Here is a 27712-nt window from a genome sequence, read left to right as displayed (position 1 = left end):
TGACGGTGAAGCCCTGAGATGGAATGTCACTCTGCAATATCTTTGCAATTTTATGATCAATAAAATATCCTTATTCCAGAACATAGTAATCAATGTATGAGAAATGAATTTCAAACAAAACAATAATAAAAGTATTAGCAAGACAGATATCTTTTAGATGTAAAAACGCCATATGCAAAAAATAAACACAGCAACACATAGACTAAAACCAGCATAGCTACAATTTTTGGAGAAGTCCTGAAATGAAAGCTTGAAGGCTTATGAGCCAGCCTGCTAGAGAGAATTTAAGAATGACAAAGATAATTATTACCCCATAATATCTGTGCATAGTGTAGTAATTGCTTTCTGGCTCCAAAGCTACAGGTTCAGAGTGAAATGTACCAAATGAGAATTGCATTTTTTTATACCTAGTGATGAGATGTAGAATATTCTGGATCTATGGTTTATTGGAACAATGTAAAATAGTTAATGCATTATATAATCTTCTAAGCCAGATTTCACTTTCTCTCTAGATTGCTTTCCTGAAGTTTATTCATCTGAATTTCCATTTTCCTTTCCATGTGGGAAGTTTATGAAGCCTCACTAATTGGGCTGGACATTTCTAAAATGCAAAGTGCAGAATAATGATAGCATTTTCATTCTTCACTCATGTGCTCCAAGAAGGCCCCCAGGAGAAGTAGTTTGGGTCTGCACTCACTTTCTGTCCCACTTTCGGGCAATTCCATCACTAATCAGGCTATGCTCCTACTGGTAGTGTTTGTAACTAATCCACTCCTGAGAGTGGAGCCCATAATGAGATTCTTGAGCCCGTGCAGTGCTCACTCTGCACTCATGTCTGCCTGGGCCATGCTGTCAGGTTGGAAGATGCCCCTTAGAATGGAAAGACTGAGATTTGACCAAAAAAAGTACTCATTCCAATTGAAGAAGTTTTGTGAAGCCTAATAATTGCTGTATGAGGTTCAGCTAAATCTGGCTTAGAATATTTTATAAAGTTGTAATTGTTTATACTCTTCCAACAAAGCACAGATCTAGATATTGTGTATTCTCATCATTCCATAGTAAAATGAAACTTACTTAGTTTTACTAAGTAAAACTGTTTCTTCGGGAGATAGAAATTTACTACTACTCTAGGCACAAATATCATAATAATTATTTCTATTATCTTTAAGGTAGTTTAACTCAAATGATCATGATTTAGGAGTAATAGGGTTTCAAGTTAATATGATACTAAAATCACAAAAAAAATGACCCTACAATGAAGTTCTCTATGCCAATGGTGATGCTAAAGTTTAAACTAAGTGCAGTAAGCATTGAGTCATTCTGCCTGCAAGAAGTATAGTACATGTGGCACTTTGAGTGTCCATGGAAGAATATCAGAGTATTGAGGTACTCTAGTGGCAGGTCATCATGCTTTTAGAGAGATGAGACAACTAACCTTGGTGTCAATAATGAAAGGAGGAGAAATCAGGGGTTGAGGCCTGGGGTGGAAGGCTGTGTGTTCCTTCCCCATGTGATACGAAGAGCCTAACTATTGACAAGGCTGAAAAAGCCTTGCAGCTTCATGTCACCCTGAAGCACTTCCTTCTGTCATTCATGGGAGCCAGGATGCACCAGGAAGTCTGATTGCAATCAGCATAAGGACAACCATTCTAACAATGAGCACAGTTTGACATAGGAACAGGATGAAAAATAAGCATGAAATGAGATGATTATGTCATGTGAATCATTTATGTTGGGCATTCATCTAACAGGGATGACATAAAAATATGGATGAAACCAATCACAGAAGAGATTGATGTAACATGTACAGCCAAAAGAAAACAAACAAAAGAAAACAAGAAAAGCAATTTGTTTAGAATATACAGTCAGTTAAATCAATTGAGCCAAGAGTTAGGAAATCTAGCTCATATTTCTGGAATGATGACAGTTGTTCCTTAATGTAATCTTAACTGATTTCAACTCAAACAAAACTAAAAAAGAGACATCACTGACTGTCCTACACAGAAACATACATTATTATGAGGTTTGCCTCTTTACTTGGGACACTTCAAAAACTGGAGCTAAAGTCACTTTCAGTGCTACAATTAAAATATTACAGAAAGGTATTTGCTGCTTTTGTGAAATGGACAGTTCACCATAATCTGCTTTTGTACTCAAAACTGCCCCAATTGTGTTGGCTTTAAGTATTAACATTTGCTTTAAAAATCACATTAGTTCTTGCTCTCTGAGTCTTGAAATGGCCTTTATCCAAAAGTGATAAAATTCTGAGCTGAGTTTGCTTGGCAGCCAATACCAGCCACCAGATCAACATCAGGTACCAGAGAAGTCTGGGTCTCTAGCTGACAAAAGGATAGCTCATTAAAACTGAATGTCAAGAGATTCAAAGAAATAAAATTTTAAAAATAATGCAACAAAGGGTAAGAGGATAGGATTGGAAAAGGGGGACCACTTTTCCAAAAAGTGTAGGAATGGTTGACCTGAATTATTTTGGGCTCTGTCTTCTTACATGTTGTAGTTGTATATTTAATCACATCATTAAAAAAATGATTGGGGGCTATTTCCTCCCTATCTTTTCATCTGCCAGAGGGGCTTTGCAAGACAGTGGTGACCTGCCCTTAAACAGCTAATGACAATGTGAAGTAAACCCCAGCCCTTTCAATTATTCTTTAAAAATCAGTCTTGACCCCCCCCCCCCAACAGGCAGTAGAGTTGACAGGTGTGGAATTTGCCTCTGTGCCATCTTGCCGTTGGGTGCTATCCATGCCATAGTTGGAATCTGAATCTTGAACTTTCTGAGGAGAGCATCTGAGCTTCAGAGTTCCTATAAACTGATAAATAAATAAATAAGAAATTAGAGGACCTTCAAGATGGCGGAGGAGTAAGATGTGGAGATCACCTTTCTCCCCACAAATACATCAAAAATACATCTACATGTGGAACAACTCCTACAGAACACCTACTGAATGCTGGCAGAAGACCTCAGACTTCCCAAAAGGCAAGAAACTCCCCACGTACCTGGGTAGGGCAAAAGAAAAAAGAAAAAACAGAGACCAAAGAATAAGGATGGGACCTGCCCCAGTGGGAGGGAGCTGTGAAGGAGGAAAGGTTTCCACACACTAGGAAGCCCCTTCGCGGGCGGAGACTGCGGGTGGTGGAGGGGGGAAGCTTCGGAGCCATGGAGGAGAGCGCAGCCACAGGGGTGCGGAGGGCAAAGCGGAGAGATTCCCGCACAGAGGATCGGTGCCAACCAGCACTCACCAGCCCGAGAGGCTTGTCTGCTCACCCGCCAGGGCGGGCGGGGGCTGGGAGCTGAGGCTCGGGCTTCGGAGGTCGGATCCCAGGGAGAGGACTGGAGTTGGCCGCATGAACACAGCCTGAGGGGGCTAGTGCGCCACAGCTAGCCGGGAGGGAGTCCGGGAAAAGGTCTGGAGCTGCCTAAGAGGCAAGAGAACATTGTTTCAGGGTGTGCAATGAGAGGGGATTCAGGCCACCACCTAAATGAGCTTCAGAGACGGGCGCGAGCCGCGGTTATCAGCGCAGACCCCAGAGACGGGTGCGAGCCATGGCTATCAGTGCAGACCCCAGAGACGGGCATGAAATGCTAACGCTGCTGCTGCAGCCACCAAGAAGCCTGTGTGCAAGCACAGGTCACTATCCACACCTCCCCTCCTGGGAGCCTGTGCAGCCCGCCACTGCCAGGGTCCCATGATCCAGGGACAATTTCCCCGGGAGAACACACAGCATGCCTCAGACTGTTGCAATGTCACGCCGGCCTCTGCCATGGCAGGCTCGCCCGCATTCCTTACCCCTCCCTCCCCCCGGCCTGAGTGAGCCAGAGCCCCCTAATCAGCTGCTCCTTTAACCCTCTCCTGTCTGGGTGAAGAACAGATGCCAGAGGGCGACCTACATGCAGAGGCAGGGCCAAATCCAAAGCTGAACCCCGGGAGCTGTGCGAACAAAGAGAAAGGGAAATTTCTCCGTGCACCCTCAGAAGCAGCAGATTAAATCCCCACAGTCAACTTGATGTAGCCTGCGTCTGTGGAATACCTGAATAGACAACAAATCATACGAAAACTGAGGAGGTGGACTTTGGGAGCAACTGTAGACTTGGGGTTTGCTGTATGCGACTGACTAGTTTCTGATTTATATGTTTATCTTAGTTTAGTTTTTGGCGCTTGTTATCATTGGTGGATTTGTTTATTGGTTTGGTTGCTTTTTTTTATTACTTTTTTAATTTTAATAATTATTTTAAATTTTTTATTTTAATGACTTTATTTTATTTTATTTTTCTTTCTTTCTTCTTTTTATTCTCCCCTTTCTTCTGAGCTGTGAGCTGTGTGGCTGACAGGGCCTTGGTGCTCCAGCCGGGTGTCAGGCCTGAGCCTCTGAGGTGGGAGAGCCAAGTTCAGGACACTGGTCCACCAGAGACCTCCTAGCCCCACATACTATCAATTGACTAGAGCACTCCCAGAGATCTCTGTCTCAGTGCTAAGACCCAGCTCCACTCAATGACCAGCAAGTTCCAGTGCTGGACACCCCATGCCAAACGACTAGCAAGGCAGGAACACAACCCCACCCATTAGCAGAGAGGCTGCCTAAAATCATATTAAGTTCATAGACATGCCAAAACACACCACCAGACGCAATCCTGCCCACCAGAAAGACAAGATCCAGCCTCATCCACCAGAACACAAGCACCAGTCCGCTCCACCAGGATGCCTACACAACCCACTGAACCAACTTTACCCACTGGGGGCATACACCAAAAACAACGGGAACTACGAACCTGTGGCCTGCAAAAAGGGGACCCCAAACACAGTGAGTTAAGCAAAATGAGAAGACAGAGAAATATGCAGCAGATGAAGGAACAAGGTAAAAACCCACCAGACCAAACAAATGAAGAGGAAATAGGCAGTCTACCTGAAAAAGAATTCAGAGTAATGATAGCAAAGATGATCCAAAATCCTGGAAATAGAATGTAGAAAATACAAGAAACGTTTAAAAAGGACCTGGAAGAACTAAAGAGCAAACAAACAATGATGAACAACACAATAAATGAAATTAAAATTTCTCTAGAAGGAATCAATAGCAGAATAACTGAGGCAAAAGAATGGATAAGTGGCCTGGAAGATAAAATAGTGGAAATAACTACCGCAGAGCAGAATAAAGAAAAAAGAATGAAAAGAATTGAGGACAGTCTCAGAGACCTCTGAGACAACATTAAATGCAGCAACATTTGAAATATGGGGTTCCCAGAAGAAGAAGAAGAGAAAAAGAAACGGACTGAGAAAATACTTGAAAAAATTATAGTTGAAAACTTCCCTAATATGGGAAAGGAAATAGTCAATCAAGTCCAGGAAGCACAGAGAATCCCATACAGGATAAAGCCAAGGAGAAACACACCAAGACACATTAATCAAACTATCAAAAATTAAATCCAAAGAAAAAATATTAAAAGCAGCAAGGGAAAAGCAACAAATAACGTACAAGGGAATCCCCATAAGGTTAACAGCTGATCCTTCAGCAGAAACTCTGCAAGCCAGAAGGGAGTGGCAGGACATATTTAAAGTGATGAAAGGGAAAAACCTACAATCAAGGTTACTCTACCCAGCAAGGATCTCATTCAGATTCGATGGAGAAATCAAAAGCTTTACAGACAAGCAGAAGTTAAGAGAATTCAGCACCACCAAACCAGCTTTACAACAAGTGCTAAAGGAACTTCTCTAGGCAGGAAACACAAGAGAAGGAAAAGACCTACAAAACCAAACATGAAACAATTAAGAAAATGGTAATAAGAACATACATATCATTAATTACCTTAAATGTAAATGGATTAAATGCTCCAACCAAAAGACATAGTCTGGATGAATGGATACAAAAACAAGACCCGTATATATGCTGTCTATAAGAGACCCACTTCAGACCTAGGGACGCATAAAGACTGAAAGTGAAGGGATGGAAAAAGATATTCCATGCAAAGGGAAATCAAAAGAAAGCTGGAGTAGCAATTCTCATATCAGACAAAATAGACTTTAAAATAAAGACTATTACAAGAGACAAAGAAGAACACTACATAATGATCAAGGGGTCAATCCAAGAAGAAGATATAACAACTGTAAATATTTATGCACCCAACAGAGGAGCACCTCAATATATACGGCAAATGCTAACAGCCATAAAAGGGGAAAATGCCAATAACACAGTAATAGTAGGGGACTTTAACACCGACTTTCACCAATGGACAGATCATCCAAAATGAAAATAACTAAGGAAACACAAGCTTTAAATGATACATTAAACAAGATGGTCTTAATTGATATCTATAGGACATTCCATCCAAAAACAACAGAATACACTTTCTTCTCAAGTGCTCATGGAACATTCTCCAGGATAGGTCATATCTTGAGTCACAAATCAAGCACTGGTAAACTTAAGCAAACTGAAATCGTATCACATATTTTTTCTGACCACAACGCTATGACACTAAATATCAATTACAGGCAATACACTATAAAAAATACAAACAAATGGAGGCTAAACAATATGCTACTAAATAACCAAGAGATCACTGAAGAAATCAAAGAGGAAATAAAAACATACCTAGAAACAAATGACAATGAAAACACGATGGCCCAAAACCTATGGGATGTGGCAAAAGCAGTTCTAAGAGGGAAGTTTATAGCAGTACAATCCTACCTCAAGAAACAAGAAAAATCTCAAGTAGACAGCCTAACCTTACACCTAAAGCAATTAGAGAAAGGAGAAGAACAACAAAAAACCCCAAAGTTAGCAGAAGGAAAGAAATCATAAAGATCAGAGCAGAAATAAATGAAAAAGAAATGAAGGAAACGATAGCAATGATCAGTAAAACTAAAAGCTGGTTCTTTGAGACGATAAACAAAATTGATAAACCATTAGCCAGACTCATCAAGACAAAAAGATTTGAGAAGACTCAAATCAATAGAATTAGAAATGAAAAAGGAGAAGTAACAACTGACACTGCAGAAATACAAAGGATCATGAGAGATTACTACAAGCAACTATATGCCAATAAAATGGGCAACCTGGAAGAAAAAGACAAATTCTAAGAAAAGCACAACCTTCCGAGACTGAATGAGGAAGAAATAGAAAATATAAACAGACCAATCACAAGCACTGAAATTGAGGCTGTGATTAAAAATCTTCCAACAAACAAAAGCCCAGGACCAGATGGCTTCACATGCAAATTCTATCAAACATTTAGAGAGGAGATAACACCTATCTTTCTCAAACTCTTCCAAAATATAGCAGAGGGAGGAACACTCCCAAACTCATTCTACGAGGCCACCATCACCCTGATACCAAGACCAGACTAAGATGTCACAGAAAAGGAAAACTACAGGTCAGTATCACTGATGAACATAGATGCAAAAATCCTGAACAAAGTGCTAGCAAACAGAATAAAATAATATACTCTTGCCTCCTTGATAAAGGAGGCAAGAGTATACAATGGAGAAAAGACAGCCTCTTCAATAAGTGGTGCTGGGAAAACTGGACAGCTACATGTAAAAGAATGAAATTAGAGCCCTCCCTAATACCATACAGAAAAATAAACTAAAAATGGATTAAAGACCTAAATGTAAGGCCAGACACTATGAAACTCTTAGAGGAAAACATAGGCAGAACACTCTATGACATAAATCACAGCAAGATCCTTTTTGACCCACCTCCTAGAGAAATGGAAGTAAATAAAAAAAAATAAACAAATGGGACCTAATGAACCTTACAAGCTTTTGCACAGCAAAGGAAACCATAAACCAGATGAAAAGACACCCGTCAGAATGGGAGAAAATATTTGCAAACGAAGCAACTGACAAAGCATTAATCTCCAAAATATAGAAGCAGCGCATGCAGCTCAATATCAAAGAAACAAACAACCCAATGCAAAAATGGGCAGAAGTCCTAAACAGACATTTCTCCAAAGAAGATATACAGATTGCCAACAAACACATGAAAGGATGCTCAACATCACTAATCATTAGAGAAATGCAAATCAAAACTACAATGAGGTATCACCTCACACCAGTCAGAATGGCCATCATCAAAAAATCTACAAACAATAAATGCTGGAGGGGGTGTGGAGAAAAGGGAACACTCTTGCACTATTGGTGGGAATGTAAATTGATACAGCGAGTACAGAGAACAGTATGGGGGTTCCTTAAAAAACTAAAAATAGAACTACCATATGACTCAACCATCCCACTACTGGGCATATACCCTGAGAAAACCATAATTCAAAAAGAGTCATGTACCACAATGTTCATTGCAGCACTATTTCCAATAGCCAGGACATGGAAGCAACCTAAGTGTCCATCAACAGATGAATGGATAAAGAAGATGTGGCACATATATACAATGGAATATTACTCAGCCTTAAAAAGAAATGAAATTGAGTTATTTGTAGTGAGGTGGATGGACCTAGAGTGTGTCATACAGAGTGAAGTAAGTCAGAAAGAGAAAAACAAATACCATATGCTAACACATATATATGGAATCTAGGGGGAAAAAAGGGTTCTGAAGAACCTAGGGGCAGGACAGGAATAAGACGCAGATGTAGAAAATGGACTTGAGAACACGGGGAGGGGGAAGGATAAGCTGGGACGAAGTAAGAGAATGGCATTGACATACATACACTACCAAATGTAAAACAGATAGCTAGTGGGAAGCAGCCGCATAGCACAGGGAGATCAGCTCAGTGCTTTGTGACCACCTAAAGGGGTGGGGTAGGGAGGGTGGGAGGGAGACTCAAGAGAGAGGGGATATGGGGATATATGTATATGTATAGGTGATTCACTTTGTTATACAGCAGCAACTAACACAACAATGTAAAGCAATTATACCCCAGTCAAGATGTCAAGAAAAAATCAGTCTTTTCCTTATTCTTAGCCTAATAGTGGAGGTTTGGCTGTTTATTTTGATTTTTACCTCAGTTTTGACTTCACCTGTTATTCATGATTTCTTCCTTCTTCCCTTTATTGTTAGTGCCTCACCCCTGTGGAAAGAAAGAATGGCTTCTAGTGACTCTCAAGAAATAGTAGCATTGAATAAGTTATGGTAGATATACATGTGTGTGTATATATACTCAGTATGGTGTTATGTGTATGTACATGTATGTGTATACATACGTATCTACATGTGTTTATATATATATATATATATTTTTTTTTTTTTAACTAGAGGTTGACAAGTGTGGAATCAGAAAAAGGGTGTGATTGTTGTTGGTGGGTTGTCGTGAACTGCAAGGGTGAATCAAAAAATGAATGATTCTGTGCCTTTTCTGTCTATTGTATAGGAAGAGCTCTGTACATTGTCCTGAGTTGCTTAGAACTGGAGAGGGAAATAAGAGGGAAAAGACCTTCAGTGGGTATTTGGCTCTACTTCTTGAGAGGACAGATGGATTTTACGTGGAGACCTCTGTGGTCCTGGGCATTGTGGAGTGGGATGATTGCAGAGAAATTGTTTGTCCTTAGAGTCTCCTTTGAGCCACAAGCTACCAGCCCATTCATTAGTCTCCCCTCCCCACCAAATCCTAGAGCATTAATCTAATTCTTGAGTATGAAGATGTATATATGTATATACATTTTTCTTATTTTTATTTTTCTTCATCTCACTCCCAAAACATCTCACTGGAAATAAATAGGGTGAGAGATGTTACTGTTTAAACAATTATGATTTATATTTTAAAAATATTTTTTTAATTTGCTAGAGATCTTAATAAAATATTCATGTATGAACATATATTGGTAAAATGTGAATGTCTTCTATGTCAGACATTGTGTTAGATGCTTCAAGCACTTGATCTCCAATCCTTACAAAAGACTGCAAGGTTAATATGATAGTTTTCATTTTTCAGATGAGGAAAATGAGGCTCGTAGTGGTTGAAAAACATACCTAATTAGTACAAATAGGGGTTATTTCCATTATACTCCATTGTGCTCAGAATAAAGTAAGTATAGATAAGTCAAGTTTGAAAATAGTGAGACATTTTAATTCATTTATCACTTACCATGTGGCTTGAGGGATAGGAAATAACCTACAGAAAGCAGCAGTGTTCTGCCATCCAAACCTCATTCTTGGAAGCTGTGACATTCGTTACTGCTAAGCCCACTAGCAGTTTTGGAATACTAGTCTTTAATAGATGAGAGGAAATTCTAGCACCTCAAATCTATGGATAGAACTTTATGTTTTTTTCATCCTTTTAAATATGTTCTCCCTTTTCTAATTACCCTCCTCTTTTAGATCGTGTGTGTGTGTGCGCGCGCGTGTGTGTGTGTTTGCAGCTTCTGTTTACTAACAGGTGCGGCTACGAGGAATATCTGTGGCCAACGTCTAGGTCAGTGTACTAGAATTTGCCCAATTTTTACCGCATGAGTTTTCCCTTAACCACATTTTTATCACTTACTTTCATCTTGTTATACTCTAGTGTCCCCATCTTTCATCCTTGGAACAAGGACATGAATAAATAAATGCAATAATTATTTCTTATTCTTGTCCTTAGTAAACTTCTTACCATTTATTGCTGAGTAATTAATCCGCCATTCATGGGCATTTGGGTCTTGGTACTGTTGCCTGAGGCTTCAAAGGACATGCACAGCTCTTTGTATTAAACCTTAGTGAGCATGTCTCTCATATTTTTTATATGCATAATAAATTGAAAGGCTAAACCAAATCAAACTTTCATTTTTTAGTTCTTACCCTGGCATTTCAGCAGCTAAAATGTTCAGATAATAAATTATAGACTGAGTGTTGTTATTACCTTTTTAAAGAGAAATATTCCATTTGGCTTAGCGGAGGCTTAAACCATGCGGCATTAGACCTCTTGTTAGCGTGGCTTTCCTGTTCCAGGTAGCAGGTGGTGGCATGAGCATTAGATTCAGACAAGTCTGAGTCCAACCTCTGCTCTATCCTTATATTTCTTGGTAGGTGTTCTCGGTCTCAAGAGTCCTAAGTACTCTGAGCCTCAGTTTTCTTATTTATAAAATGGATTCATAATAGGTACTTTTCAGGATTGTTATAAGCATCATAGAGACTGTATCTAAGACCCCAGTATAATTGTAGCTCCTATGTTAATATTATTATAATTTATATACAGTACATACGCATGAAAGCCAAAGAGGATCAGTTATTTTATGATTTATTGACCATCTTCTATATAAGACAAGTTGTACTAGGCATCTTTGATAGAGGAACACAGAGAAATAAGACATGGAATTTCCCATGAATGAGTTCATCCCAAAAAGATACATATGTATACTACATAGAACCATACACATACATGTGCAAGATGGCCAAATGTCAAATCACATACCATAACTTCCTGAACTAGAAACATCAGGAGCTAGAAAGACTTGACCTCTTTCTCACTACCTGTCGAGAAGCTCCGACCAGTGTCAACTGTTCTAGGTCAATGTCCCCACCTTGTGGACAGAATAAAGAACAGTTTGACCTAATATCACTTTCCATTACTACCTTCATGTCTTCTTCAGGTAGGGAGAGAGGCTTTGGGAGACGAAGTGCTGGTGATTAGGAGGTGAGTGGATGGATAGTCTCTAAAAGTTTTACCTACTTTTCACTGCATGCTACATTTTTTGTTAATTTCATCAAAGGTATTCCTTCTTTATAAAGCACAAGCAATATGTTTACCTGCTTCCTGCAACACCTCAGAAAACATTTCTTTACTTGAAATTGCTCTAATTCTGAATTCTTTAACTCTGAAATACTAACCTCTGAATACTACCTTTTGTTACTTTATTTCTCAAATTACTAATCATTATCTTCTATCTCATGGTGACCCCCAATCCTCCTTATTCTCTTAATCTCTGCCTCTTCTTTGTCATGGTCACAGCCATCATCCCCATCATAAGAGCTATCATTTCCCATGTGGTAGGTGATCTTCAAAGTCCTTTACATATACTTTACATACTCTTTTAATCATCACAACCCTATGAATTAGGTGCTACCGGTTCACACACTACCCTACCCATAAATTCAAAATATAAAAAGCTCTGAAATTTTTAAAAAATGTTTTAACTCACTCAACATGAAAACCTGATACAAACTGACATGAGGCTATTGGTAGTCTTTATTTATCCCATTGAACGTAAATAGTCATATATTTTACTTCCAAAGTATTCATATATTTTATTAAGGAATTGATAGTAAAAACTTGCTGGACATACACCTAAAATATAGTATGTGAACCATAATATCTGCCTAAATTTTGAACAATTCTGAATTTAAAAAATCTCATTTTTTGTCACAGAGGTTTGAAATAAAGGGTTGTGAATGAGTTTTGCTGTCATCTCCATTTCACAGCTAAGGAAACAGAGGCTGGAATAAATTGAGTGACTTGCCCAAAGTCACACACTAGTAAGTGACATAGCTAAGATTCAAACAGAGTCACTCTGTATGTAGAGGCTGATTTCTAAGCATGTGCCTTCTTCTGACAAATGCTGTAGCCCTAAGTTTTCTCAGCTCTGCTTTACACATTTTACATCCACATTTTCCACAATCTTTATCTGATTTCTAGTTTTGCTTTTGGACTACTGGCAAAGCCGTGTATTATATTGATCAGTTCCATTAGGAATTTGATTTCCAGTTTCAACTAGGTCTTCAATGCAGCCCCGTAAGTCTCCCATTCATTCCATAGTAATATCTACTCTTAGACCCCTCAGCCTTTGCTCCCCACATTTCATACCTTCTTGATGACACCTGCCCTATCCAAGTCTACTTGTATATTGCATCCATTTCTTTCCTCCATAGCTCCAGGATTAATTGCCATGAATCCATCCTGCCCAGGGTCTTCAGCTCTTTCTACTAAAGAGCAGGTCTTTCTAAAGCAGATCTGGTCAGGTTACTCCCTTATTTAAAAATTGTAGGGAATTCCCTGGTGGTCCAGTGGTTGGGATTTGGCATTCTCACTGCTGGGCCCCAGGTTTGATCCCTAGTTAGGAGAACTTTAAAAAAAAAAAATTGTAGGTGGCTTTCCATTGGCTACAGGATTGAGCTCTTAAACCCTCACAATGGAATTAAAGACACTTTCCATTGTATGGCCTTGGTCTCTATGTCTAAGTCTTACATCCTCAGTCTTTAACATACTTTTGATATTCTAATCATATCAGACTATTCAGGGTTCCCCAAATATTCCAATACTTCCATACCCCACTGTCTGCAGTCATGTGATTTTCTTTACTTGGAATGTCCTCATATACTTTATGTACTTGTTGATATTCTGTTCAGTTTCAAAGCCCATTTCAAATGCTATGCCCTTTATTACACCTTCCTTATTTCACACAGGTCCTTCATTTTACTGCAACCCCACCAAAGTACTATATTAGTTTTCTGTAATATAATAGGATTTGCTCACTCTCAAGTTAAACAGTTGCATGGTGGTTTTGTTTCCATTTATTTGTGAGTCCCTTAAATCATAACAGCTTCTTATTTTTCTTCTTGACACCCATGTCAATTAATGGCCTATACAAGAACCTAATAATAGTTGATTTAAATTAAAATTCAACATTCATGTGAATCATAGCTATTCATTTCTTTCATTACTTGCAATAGGGAATGTTAAAATGTAGTGAGCAAGTTAAACATGTCTGCTTTGAGATTATATAAAACAAGCTGAATATTAGGTTGTGTTTCTATCATTATAACATTTTATCAGCAAGTAGAAGGGTGTCTGACCTAGACTTGATACTCAGTATACGGGTTAAGTAAGTAGAAAAATGATAAATTCATTTTATCATGTTGGGATTCTAATCTGTAATTAATAAACCTTTGTTTATCCTACTTAATTCCTATCCTGTGTGAATTGATGACTAGACTTATTCTTTTGTTATTGATTTAATTCTCATACTAGTATTATCTTTTCATCTTTATTCTCAGATTTTAGGTTTGTAATCCTTTTTTCAATGCACTTTTTGTTTCTTTAATATATTTTGAGAATAAAAGTGTGGATATATTTGACTTTGTTAAATACCAAACAGCATTCCTGTTTTGGTGAATCCAATGATTTGTGCAAGTCAGAAAATTCACATTCTTTATACACACATAATATATACTTTTCTGGGTAGTAATACCTTTATACCTATAATTTTGTGCCTACTATTAGACACTATTGGTTTTCGGAGGATTTTAAATTGAGAATTTTATTTTTTAAATACTCTACTGAAAGACCATTATTCACGTTGTATAAACACTGTATACCAGTGCCCCTTTTGGGAGAAAACTTTGCACAAGGATCTTACCTTGAGGTTTGCCATTGCTTTGTACACATTTGCTGTTTCACACACATATATTTGTTTTATTTTCTCTCTCATTATTCCCCACCCCTGGAGGAAGACAGTGAGCTGAGTTATGTCCAATAATTTTGTCATAAAATGCTGTTCTGTTTGCATCGAGTGGTTATCAACCCTCATGAATGGCAGCATGCCATACAATCATTCATGACTGACATTCTGCTCCAGACCTTGCTGCCACCTCTTCTTATTCTTCCTGTCAGATGCTTCCTAAATACTCCTCATTTTAAATTTTTTCCCATTGTTCTTCTGTGTTCAACCATATGAATGTTTTTCTCCTTCAGGAACCAAAGGTAGTGTGAAAGACAGTAGAAACAAGCCATCAACCACTAAGTAGGAAATCACCTTGAACATCATAGATTGGGAAGCTTAATTGGGTTAGCGAGCCCTTTCTTTAAAGTGAGTAAAGACCTTGCAAGACTCATTCTGAATGTAACTGTCAGAACAATCAGCTCCACAGCCTATTTCTTATTATAAATAATTCTTACTCCTTTTTGTATCAACTAAGATTTAAAACAATTACAGTATGTCTGAGGAAATTACCTCTATGAATATAGTAACTCACTGTTTAGAGAACATATCTGTTAGTGAATTTTTAAATGTTTGTTATGACAAGCTATGCAATTTAAACCCATTAAAACTAGTTTTTACCTGTATCAGAGCAAGAATGTGAAATCCAGTAGAATTTTTATAAAGAAGCCAATTTTCAGCCAGGACTAACAATTCCATGCAACATCTTAATTCACCAGTTTGAATTAAGTATGTATTCATTGATTAAACAAATGCTTTTTTAGTGCCTACATGATGCCAAACTTGTTTTAGGCATGGGAGATGCAGAGGTTAATAAGATGGAGAAAGCTCTTGTCCTCATGGACTTTAAATTGTAGTGGTGAAGACAGACAATGAAGAATTATTGAAATAATTAAAACACGAGATGATATTGGAAAATGAGAGGTGAAAGTGCAATAAACATTAAAGCAGGGTGATGCCATATGAGTGAGAATGGAACCCACCCTGAAGGTCCTGGGAAGGCTTCTCCAAGGTGACACTTGAAGGGAAAAAGATAATCACTCATACTGGGAAATATACATATCAAATTTGTGTATGTGTATGAATGAAAGAGAAACTAAACTTTCTATCTTGTACAGTGTAAATGAGGTTATGATTCTGTAGTTGGAAACCCTGGAAAACAGAAAGATTGGAATGGTAAAAAAAAAAAAAAAAAGTGATTGTAAGAAATTATACAACTGCAGCTTTACTGATCTCTATGCTTTGCATTAGACTGCCTACATTGTCTAAGATCCCCATATCGGTTGCCTAAAATTTTAAAGAAAATTATCAAGAAATAAATGTTTTAAATTTAAAGGAACATTATTCTAGGAAAACATGAGGACGTACTGTTTAAAATGTTTTCAATGAATGTACGTCTAAAACCACACGTGTCTATTCAGTGAGCATATTAGTCAAAACTTCAAAATCATTCCGTCGGGGCAGAAAACCTCCTGTAAACACAAGAGCCACTGACCACAGATTTTACTCCCAGAAAAATAGCTGTTTGCAAGATATTTCTGTGGAAGAGATTTGATGTACATTTAAAATAGCCTGTACTTGATTTCATTCTAGTTTTGAAAATTCAAAATAGGATTAAACTATATATAAACTTTAAACATTTGAAAATGTTTGGAGGTTTAAAGACTATAAATTTCTAGTATTTACTTTTTCAAATACTTAATATTTAGATGATTTAAAGAATTGTAAATATTTATCTGCTAGATACAGATATTATACTAAATTCTAGCCACTCCTTTCCATTTCTTAAAAGATATTTTAAAAATATTTTATTATGGCAATGAAGGGTTTTAATACCATGTGGCATCATTAATCAATATTTTAGTCTTATCTAGAGGCAGAAGACAAAATCTGGTTTCTATACCAGTGATTAGGACCAAACATGTATTAAATGACTTTGTTGTTGTTGTTTGGTTCAGAATGATTCCTGTATGACATTGCATCTTCTTAATGTATCATTTATGTGCTTAATCTTTTGTGAGCATTATGTTTATTTAAAAGCATTTTAAATTTTTAAAAAGTTGATGAAATTTCAAAAAAAATTAATAGCAAAAATAACTCACGAACATGCCAAACACAAAAAGAAAGTTTTGTTTAAGTGGAATATTTGGAAGCTGTGCTCTATTATCTTAAAAATGAGTGGAGATCAAATAGTTCTTATAGTTCTTACTTTTCCTGACTTTCTCAAGTTTGACTTGATAATTTTTAGTTACTCATGGGAAGTACACTATATATTTTCATATAAATATATACATTTATATATTTTTAAATGACAGTTATTTAAATGTTTTATTTTAGAATAGTTTTAGATTCGTGTAATTGTTTCAAAGATTGCACAGAGAGTTCCTGTATACCCCACACCCAAGTTCCCCCTATTATTAATATCTTACATTAGGTTGACACGTTTGTCACAATTAATGAACCAATATAATACATTGTTAGTGACTGAAGTCCATACTTTATTCAGATCTTCTATTTTTCCTTAATATCATTCTTCTGTTGCAATAGACATGAGTCTTAACCTCAGTGACCTTGTTTCATACATTTGTAATACATTTATATAGTTTGGTCACATTTTGCCTTCCTTCCTGGGATATTGCAACCTCCTAAAGATGTTTTTTTAATTGCATACATTAAGGTTACTTTCTTACTGTAAAATTCTGTGGGTTTTGACAAATGCTCAGTGTCTTACATTTACCATTATAATGCTCTACAGAAAAGTTTCATGGCCTTAAAAAATCCCCTATGCTTTACCTATTCAATTCCCTTCCCACACCCTGAATCACTGGCAGCCACTGATATGTTCACCATCTCTAAAGTTCTGGCTTTTCCAGAATGTCATGACAATTTTCATGGCAGTGGTATTCTAGAGGAGTATATTAGAGTGAATATAATGATCCTTCTAACATTAGAGGTGCTATGAATATTGGCAAAGGCAGTGTGATTTGTTCTAGACATTTCCACAGAAGGAATAAATGACAAGCACCTCAAAAGGACAAGAACACAATTTTTATGCTTTTACTTTGTAGTTAACACAGATCTGTTGGCTTAGGTGTAGGTTCTAGGATCACCATTTTTGTTTATCCTTTGTTTTCTTTTGCTTCTGCTTGGTTTTCCTCAGAAGCCTGAAAATTTTGCTCCACTGTTTCCTATATTTAATATTTTAGTTGAGAGGACCCTGATTACCAATATAATTCTCATTTTTTGTAGGTAAACTACTTCCTATTTCTGGAAGTTTGAGACATTTTCTTTTAAACTCTGAGTTTAGAGATTTCACCAGGAAGTGCCTTGATCTTAAAATCTTGAGTTGTTCCTATCTCAGAAATTTTCTTTTATTGTTCTTTCTGATTGTTGCTCCTCCAAAATCTGTTCTCTCTTTTTTCCTGGAACTCTTGCATTCAAATGTGGACTTTCTAGATCTACTCACGTCTCTTATCTTTTCACTCATAGTGTTTAATTCTTTTTATTTTTGCATTTAGCATTTTTGCATTTGTTAATAATAAATATTATTACAATGTAATATCAACAGCTAATGTAGGTTCTCTGTTAACATTACTTATTTTAATCCGCACAGCAATGCTGTGCGATAAACACATTTACTCTCCATTTTATAGATGAAAGAACTGCTAGTAGGGGCAGAGCTCAGGTTTAAACCCGACTGTCTGACTTCAGAGCCTGGAGGCACAGCAGTATGACACATACTGTATTTTGAGATAATACTTCCATTTCATCTTTCATATCTCATATTTGGCTTCTAGAAGTTTCAATCCTAGTTCAGTTTTTTTTCTGAAATCAATTATTTCCTTAATATCCCTCCATCCTTCATGTTCTCAAATTACCCATTCCAACTACTTCTTAAACTTCCTTAAGATATCTGGTGGTTTCTTTTTAAAAAAAAAAAACACAAACTATTTTTTAAAGAACAATTTTAGGTTTACAACAAATGAGATTTCCCATCTACTCCCTGCCTCCCTCATGATCAACATCACTCACCAAAATGGTACATTTTTTTTTACTAAGTATATTAAACCTACTTGGATATGTCATCGTCACCCAAAGTCCATTACTTTAGGGTTCACTCTTGGTGTTGTACATTCTATGGGTATGGACAAAAGTATATAGTGGTATATGTAATACCATGCAGAGTATTTTCACTGTCCTAAAAATCCTATGTGCTTTGTCTCTTCATCTCTTCTCCCCCTCCTCCTGGTGACCACTGATCCTTTTATTGTCTCCATGATTTTGCCTTTCCTAGCTTTTCCAGATTGGCATTTTTCACTTAGTAATATGCATTTACGTTTCCTCCATGGCTTGATGGCTCATTTCGTTTTAGCGCTGAAAAAAAACATTCCATTGTATGAATGCACCACAGTTTATTTATCCATTCACCTACTGAAGGACATCTTGGTTTCTTCTGAGTTTTGGCATAATTTATGAATAAAGTTGCTATAAACATCCATGTGCAAGTTTTTGTATGGGAATAAGTTTGCAATCTTTGGATAAATACCCAGGAGTGAGATTGCTGGATCATATGATAAGAGTATGACTAGTTTTGTAAGAAGCTGCCAAAATGTCTTCCAAAGTAGCTCTGCTATTTGGCATTTGGCATTTCCACTAGCAATTTGAGAATTCCTGTTGCTCTACTTCCTTACCAGCATTTGGTGTTGTCAATGATCTGGATTTTGGCCTTTCTCATATGTGCAGTAGTATATCATTACTGTTTTAATTTGCTTTTCTCTAATGACATATAATGTGGGGCATCCTTTTATATGTGTATTTGCTATTTGTATATCATCCTTGGAGGGGTATCTGTTAAGGTCTTCGCCCTATTTTTAAATCAGGTTGTTTGTTTTATTGTTGAGTTTTAAGCGTTTTTGTGTATTTTGGATAACAGTCTTTCTGAGAAGTATTTTTTGCAAATATTTTCCCCCAGTTTGTGGCTTGTCTCTAATTCTTTTGATTTTGCCTTTCACAGGCTAGAAGTTTCTAATTTTAATGAACTCCAGTTTAACAATTATTTTTTTCATAGATCATGTCCTTGGTGTTTTGTTGTATCTTAAAAGGCATCATTATCCAAGAAGTTAGAACATTCTCTAGCACCATATACAAAAATAAACTGAAAATAGATTAAAGACCTAAATGCAAGACCGAATACTATAAAACTAGAGGAAAACTAGGCAGAGCACTCTTTGACATAAATCACAGCAATATTTTTTTGGATCCATCTCCTAGAATAATGAAAATAAAAACAAAAATAAACAAATGGGACCTAATTAAACTTAAAAGCTTTTGCCCAGCAAAGGAAACCTTGCACAAAGCCTGTTAAAACTTTGATTCCATCTGTTTTTAAAATTCTGCTTTAGATGTTATATGTTGTTCAGTTTATTGTCATCCTTTAGTAGATATTTGGCCTCTTAGAGTCTAGTTACTTTGGCCTGTGAACTCTTGCATCTATAGTAATGTGAGGTGCTCTCTGGTGATTTAGGAAAAAGCAGAATACCAGCCCTTTGCCTGTGTCCATCCAGGTGAATTTAAGGAAATGTGAATGAAGGGTGAGCCTTACAGCAGAGAGACCTAAGGACCTCAAAACAACTATTGATCACTTCCATTAGTTGCCACTGGGCAGCATCTCTTCTCCTATCATCATTTGAACCTTTAAATATTGGAAGCAGAAGTGTAGGTGGCAAACTCTGTAGATTGTAATTCACATCCCTAAGAATTTGAAGGGGAATTGGGTAGGAAGAGTGGACTTACCACCTCTTCATTTGAGCAGGGTTTTTAACTGCTTTGATACCTCACAGATATTACAGCCTGAAGTTGAATTACTGTTTTCTGAAGAGTCTGGCAATCATTGTTCCAAGCAAGGAGGAAGGAAAACATGACCATACAGGAGCTCTCGACTACAGCCTACACTCTTATTGCTATTTCCAGCCACCTTCTTCCCCAGACTGCTGCAAACCACCACCATCACCACCCCCACTATTCGACACCGGTGTTCAAGACAACGTATAGCCTTCCCCGGTGTTTCTCAGTTTTTGTCTCTTTCTTTCTTTCTTCCTTCCTCCCTCCTTCCCTCCCTCCCTCCCTTTCTTCCTTCCTTCCTTCCTTCCCCCCCTTTCTTTTCCTTTTACTGTTCCCCAAATCCATCCATCCCAGTAGATTCTGTAGCTTTTCAGGATTGATAGTGGGTGATAGAGCCACCAGCCATTGTTAGCTCACCATCCGGGCAATATGATTGTTTCTTTGTATTATCAGTAGTCCGAAAACCGTAATGGAGAAGTATCACCATTATAACCCACACTGTAATATATCTAGAGATAAATTTATAATAAGTGTTAAGTTATTTATATTAAAGACTATAAAATTTTAGTTAGTAGCATAAAAAGAGACCTAAACAAGTTGAAACATAAATGATATCTCAGGGTAAAATAATTCAATATTTAAATATTTCAGTTATGCATTAAATTATTCTAAGATTCATTTGGGAGAGTGAATGTATGAGAAAACCAAAAGAATAAAAAAAAATTGAGGATAAAAATGTGACCTATTAAATTATAACATTAAGATTTAACCAACTCAAGTGTAGAAAGCTTAACTCCCTTTACATGTCTTTATTCTCACCCATTTATAATATTTATGCCTTAATTATTTCCTTTATATACATTTAGAATCATATTAGACAGTGTTTTAATTTTTTCTTAACCAATCAAATATAACTTAGAAATTAAAGAGGATAAGGAAATTTTGTTGTATTTACTAATATTTTTGCTATTTTTTCTTCCTTCCTGGTGTTCCAAGATTTCTTTTTTTTTTTATCATTTTCTTTCTGTTTAAAATGTTCCTTTCGCCATTCATTTAGGGTAGGTCTACAGGTGATGTATTCTTTTAGTTTTCCTTCATTTAAAAAAAATCTTGAGAGGAGAGGTCTTGGGGCCCTTGGGGCATGATATAGGTGAAAGTCTAGGCTCTCTGGTCAGCCTTTGCTATTGGGAGTGGGGGTCAGATAGTAATTTTTCTATGGTATTTGGCTGTTGTAGAACTATTATTATCTAAATATTTTCATTCTCGCTGGACTTCCCCTTTCCTGGTCCCTTGGCTAAAGAAAGTAGTCTGCTCATGTTTCATTTACAGGTTGTCAGATTTTTCTGTCAATTTTGGAATATATGATGCAAAAGGAAAAGCTAGGAAACTCACCACCTTGTTCTCCCTTGAGTCCCAAGGTCCCTAGCTAATCTGCCTTCTCTCCACTTTTCAGAGTCTTCTTCTGTTTATACATAATTATATATGATCTCCAGGGGTTTTAGTTGTTCATAGCAGGAGGAATATAGAAAAGGAAGTCCACTCAAATCTTCCCAGAAGAAGAAAATCTAGTGGCTTAATAAGTATGACATTGATGGAGGAATAGAAATCAGAAATTCATCAAGAAACTGTAGAAACAGGTTCAGAATATGTTAAAGGTGTCAGTGGAGGAAAGAGTTTTGATCAATTGGTTTTGGAAATATTGGTTCATAATTTGGGGAAAATTTATATCTTTACCTCAAACATATGAAAAAAATTCCAAGTGGCTATACTCCATTAATACATATCTATAACTTGAAGTGGCTCTATCTTTTTAGCATTTCTTATTGCCTTTCTTTACCTAACCCAAAGGGAATGAGACTGGCATAAAGCAGGAAGACAAGCATACTGCCAAAACAAATATGCAATACATAAGGTAAATCATTGATATGCATAATACTTTCAGGAAATAAATTCAAAGCTGTGTAAAATGTTGAATTGTAAGAGAAAGTATTTTTTCAATTTCTATAATTTAACCATTATTGTATTAATGTCTATTTTTTACAGTTATTAGTATGTTTACTCACTTTTCAAATGTTTACTGCCTTGGGTTCTTGAATGTAACAACCACATGAACACAATAAATGTATCCTTGGGCAGTAGCAAAGCCATGATTGGAATTGAGAGATTTTTCTCTTTCTTAAAGTATTTAGAAAGAATTGGTATCAGAATTTTAACTAAATAAAGCAACAGTGTGTGCAGAACAACAATTGGGGGAATGGCTATATAACCACTTCTTTAAAAGTTGCTCTGTTTTATGTTTCTATAGTAATTTTATGGTAATTTACTTTTATGACTCACCTCTATTAAATGATTACCATCACAGGGTAGGCTTCCTCTCTTTTCACCTTCTTATTCCTGGTGTCTAATGTAGTATATGGCAACTGTGTGAGCATCAAATATTTGCTGAATGAATGATGAAAAGCACTGGCTGGATGAGTCAATAGATAAATAAATCTCCATTGCACATTTGGATTAATACTTTCGATAATTATGGGAATATGATTTGGTATGTTATATCCAGAGTTGAATAAGAGCAGATATATTAGAATGATATATTACAATAACCCATCATTAGGTTGATCCATGGTTAGTTTTCTAAAGACTTAACCCTCATTTTTTTTCCTACCACATAAAATGACAATGAGTATATTATTTAAATCTCATGCATTAGAAAGCCAGTTGTCAGAGTAAAGAAATGGTTTGTATTTTATTGGTTAAAGTGATCACACAACCTTCTTTGTTGAAAATCCTTTTGGGGATTGGCTTAGTGCATGAGTTGCTGAAACCGACTAATAGGAAGAATTAGCAAAGTGAATTAAGTTTGTTAATTAAAACAGACTTTTATCTATGCCTGTTATATTGCTAAGTGTTAGATGCCCTCTACTTTAATCTTTAATTTAACTAATAATTCCTTTGGTTCCAAATCACTAAGACATCACTGACAGTCAAAGACTAATGTTGAAAAAGCTTCTCTTCCTTAGTCATTAAAAAGATACGAAATTCCATTAATTAGGTGTGACTTTCCCATCCTCTTCAATGAAGAAGCTACGTGTGTCTCTGGGTGTAAAAATGTGTTTGTTGTTTTGGGGAGGATGTTGAAAGCTCTATCTATGCACTGTTAGTTGTTTTGCAAAGTTAGTTTTAGAGTAACTGATACAGAGTTCTACTTTCTCTCTGTTATTCTACAGAAGAGCCGCTTGATTGATCTGTATCTCCTTTAACAGAACGAAGTGTCAGCCACATTTATTAACATTAGTTCCCCTAAAGCATGGATCTATGACTGTGTAACTCTTTTGGATCCCCTCTTCAAGCATTTCTCTTTTTTTCTTTAGTGTACATTTTTTTAAAAAATCCGTAGATTATGTATATCACAGTTGTGCGCTATAAATCAATTGGAACATCTTGCTTGCTTTTCTAGATGCCGTTCCATTAAATATTCTCTTCTATCCCACTGTTTTGATTGTAAGCTTCAGTGACAAAGTTTACTTGTGAATTCATCATGAAAACACAATACTGGACCCTGAAATATTAATTTTGGGGGCCTAACCATAAACATAATTCTATATATATTTTTTCTCTTTCTTTGCTATATATCCATCACCATGATGTGTTAACCTCTAATTCCCAATAAGGGCTATGCCCAGAATAGCAAAGAGCAACATATACAGTCTAAGCCTTGTCCTTGTGCTCGACTGACTTATATTCTGTTTTACTGTTGGTATCATTTTTTTGTGTCATTAGGGTTATGCTACATGTCATGTCATATCTTGTCATGTCATGTCATGTTATACCAGGATTGTTCATATATTAGAATATTGTACTGCTAGCAGACCAACCTTAGACATTCAGAGTGTTACTGACCCAGGTTCTTGAACTCTTTAATCAATAGAAATTGATAAGAGGTCAGACAAGAAATTCAGGCAAGGCTTTATTGGGACTCATGATACAGCACAAGCGAGCGAAAACAAATGCCAGGTTCCCTTGCTCGCTCCCTGAGGTGGGGGGGGGGGGGGTCCCTTAAATGGCGTGAGGGTATGGGGTCGGGCTGGAGGAATGGCTTAGGTGGTCTGCCCACCCCCTTGGTGGTGCTGTGTGCAGGAATCATGCACAGTCCCCTGCTTTTGCTCCTGGCACCTCAGAAGTGGCAGTTGGGTTTCAGTCTTTTTGTATCTTATTGTTCATAATTTGCCCCAACTGTGCATGCGTGCCTCCCTTATAGTTTCTTTGTATTCTGTTGCTGAAGGAAACTTTTGTCTCAAGAGGAGATATTTAAACAAGTTTTCTTAGAAAATTAATTTTTCCTTTACCATTGAATAATTTGGTATAAAATAATTATTGTTGGTGCTCATATAATAATTATAGTAGAATTTTAGACATATCCAAAATCATATAATCATATAATCGAATTTTTGAAATCTGGTCCTAGAAATGATCACTTGCCCTCTGTGCTCAATTCACTTCACAATTTCTTATCATATCCATCAGGGATATGTGATTTCTCCCACATATTCCTCCTCTTATCACTCTTTTCTCTTTTCTTATGTAAGTTATTTAAGCTCTGTAAAGGAAGATGCAATACCAATGATTCAAGAATGTGAGTAGAAAGTTGGTGGGAAGGGTACCTAGAGCTGTAAACCCAGGGCTTCTGTAAACTGTTCAGATTCCATCAAATATCCATTGAGAATTTTGTGTGCAAGCAAGGAGAAGTGGATTTAACTGAGTAGGCCACTTTCTAATAATGATGTCTCTGAAAATAGCGAAACAAGTTTACTGCTAATCTTGCTGTATTGCTTTTGGGAATACTTAGTAGATTAATGAGCCTCTGTTTTGATGAGGTGAAGTATATCATGAATATTATCAGTTTTTTTAATCAGTTTTCACTGATCAAATGCTTCTGTTCTAAATAATTGTTGTTGTTGTTTTTTCCTTCTTTTGTGTTTAATTATTTGCCTAATGCAAACTTCTTTACCTTCAGACAGAGAAAGGACTATCAAAAGTATGGCAAGAAAGTAAGCAGAACTCTGGTGATCATTGGCAAAAGGCTGTCATCCTTCTAGGAAAGTTAAGGAATTTTGAAGTCATATTTCAAGGTATCAGAACAAGGGATCTGGGAGGAGGAGCTGCAATTGATGACATTGAATTTGAAAACTGCATGACTGGTAAGTTTCTGGAAAGTGCTGCCATTTGGAAGCACATTTATAATCTAGCCATTTTATCTTTGCTTCATATTTATAAATTGTTCTGCAGTTACGTATTTTGTACATATATAAAAATCAATCGAAGGAGATAATTTCATAATGGTTGAACTTAGTTACATGTTAAGAGATAATAGTTTCTCCTTCCTTTAATTACACAAGTAATTCCTCTCTTCCTTCTGCATCATCCCCTTTCTAACATGCAGAAGTGTTGTCCTTTGAATTAATTTTCAACAAAATTTAAAATATAAGCCTAATATTCACATACATTTATGTAATTTAATTAATTTTAAATGAATCAGTAAAAAGGGTTAGAAAGCTGGAAGTTAGTGGATATATAAGAAATACATACAACCAGGTATAATTCAAGCAGAACTTAAATTGAGAGCTATGCTTAAGGAATTTAAAATGCTACCCTAGCAAGTGAATAGTAACTTGAAAAAATATGCTATCATTTATCATGCTTCTAAATGTGAAGTATAATTACACTTAGATTTTCTTTACAAAACTACCCAGAAAATGTCAAAAATAATTATAAATACATTTGTACAGTTTCACAGCTGGCAAAGTTTCTTTCTGAGGAGTCATTCTATCTGATTTCCAAAATAGTACAGTGTGATATATCCTGCCCATGAAAGATATGCCTTCTGTGGTTTCTTACACTGACTCACTTAGAGGCAAACCCCTGGAACTGAAGAGCTAAACCTGAATGCTGTTTAATTCTGTTGCTGCTTTCATATTAAAATATCACTACACCAAGGCAGCTCAAAAATGTGACTTTGGTTTTTGGTGCTGTTAAAGCATTTGCTCTCTTTATGACCAGGGCTGGTGAAAAGGATTCTGCTTAGAATTCAGTCTTTTGAAGTTTGAGTCTCTCCCACACACCCCACCATGTTTCCAGCAAAGGCAGCTGATACTCAGCTACTATATATATATATATATATATATATATATATATATATACATACATGCATACATATACACATACATACACACACATATACATAGGTACATATATATTACATAAAATCAGAATTCATGCACCCTAGGTGAGCACAGGGAACACAAGAGCCCCAGGTATCTATGTCAAGCAAAAGACAGGGTTTGGGCGTGGAGATGTTTAGGAGAGGGTTCCTGGACCACAGAAAATGGGATCTGAAAATATAATCATGAAAAGGTATCTTAGAATGTGCTTTTTAAACTCTTTTCTAGTAACTTTCCTAGTAATATGCTAAATTTCTATTAGAGTTTGTTACTCAACTTATAAATGATTCTGGCAAGTTCAAAAGGAAAAATTCTTCAAAGCTTTTTCTAAGATTTTTAGAAAGAAAGAAGCTTTTATTAAACAGGAGAGATTCTTTTCCTCTCAAGGGAAGCAGAATGATTCTTGGATGGGCTGATTCAGGGCAGAAGAAAACTGAAAGTTATTATCCCAGCTCTGCCAAGTTTCATGTAGAAATGTGGACTGTTTCTTTCCCTTCGTTTCTTTCCCTTCTTCTCTTAAAGTCCTGTGAAAATTTACATGATTATAACTCATTTCGTTCAAGTTGATCAAACATTCACCGTACTGACTAATACTTTAATGTCTTATACATTTAGTGATATATTACTTTAGGCTTTCTTTGTCATAAATAAAAAGGCAAATTTTGGTTAATTGTAGTGAATATGGTCAACTGTATGTCGAATATATTTTAGGAAGAAGTAACCATTTTTTAAATAGCCAGCCTGCTACAAATAACGAGGATTTTCAAATTATGTTTTAGTTAAGATAGGAAAAAAAAGTATTTTGCAAAAGTTTAAAAGACTATGTTTGGAACTAAAAAACAATGATTTTTTTTTGTCCCCCTAGTTTTAAATTATATGCCAGTAAAATAGCAGTGCTGTGAAAAATGAGTAACAGGAAGCAAATTAGAGCATAAGTTACCCTATGTTGTTTTCTAGTATTGCCAGTTTGGAAGAGAATGGTATCTGACAAAACACCTAAACATCAGAGAGGCAGTGTAGAATAGTGGTTAGGAACAAGGTGTCCAGTCAGACCACCTGGATGTGGAATCTGGCTCTGCCACCGACTAGCTTGGATGAGTTTCTTCATTTCACTTTGCCTCAGTTTCTTCATCAATAAAATGGAGTTGATAAAAATAGCACTTCCGTCATAGATTGCTGTGAATGTTAAATATGTTAATATATGAGAAGTGCTTAGAATAGTCTTGGCACATAGTAAAATTTATGTATTACATTTTATTGTTATATTCCATCATCATTATTATT

At 36.4% G+C, this 27712-nt stretch overlaps 1 protein-coding gene across 1 annotated transcript in view; it reads left to right on the top strand.

Annotated features, from left to right (window-relative positions):
* The window catches only part of MALRD1 (MAM and LDL receptor class A domain containing 1), a 608926-nt gene that overhangs the window by 375193 nt on the left and 206021 nt on the right, over positions 1-27712 (top strand). Inside the window, exon 30 of the mRNA XM_057542012.1 lies at positions 25225-25408. Within this exon, the coding sequence (XP_057397995.1) occupies positions 25225-25408 (184 nt within the window). The remainder of the gene's footprint in view (positions 1-25224; positions 25409-27712) is intronic.

The sequence above is a fragment of the Balaenoptera acutorostrata genome, chromosome 3 (genome assembly GCF_949987535.1).
Source record: "Balaenoptera acutorostrata chromosome 3, mBalAcu1.1, whole genome shotgun sequence".
Lineage (NCBI taxonomy): Eukaryota > Metazoa > Chordata > Mammalia > Artiodactyla > Balaenopteridae > Balaenoptera > Balaenoptera acutorostrata.
This window is presented reverse-complemented; position numbering and strand designations above follow the sequence as displayed.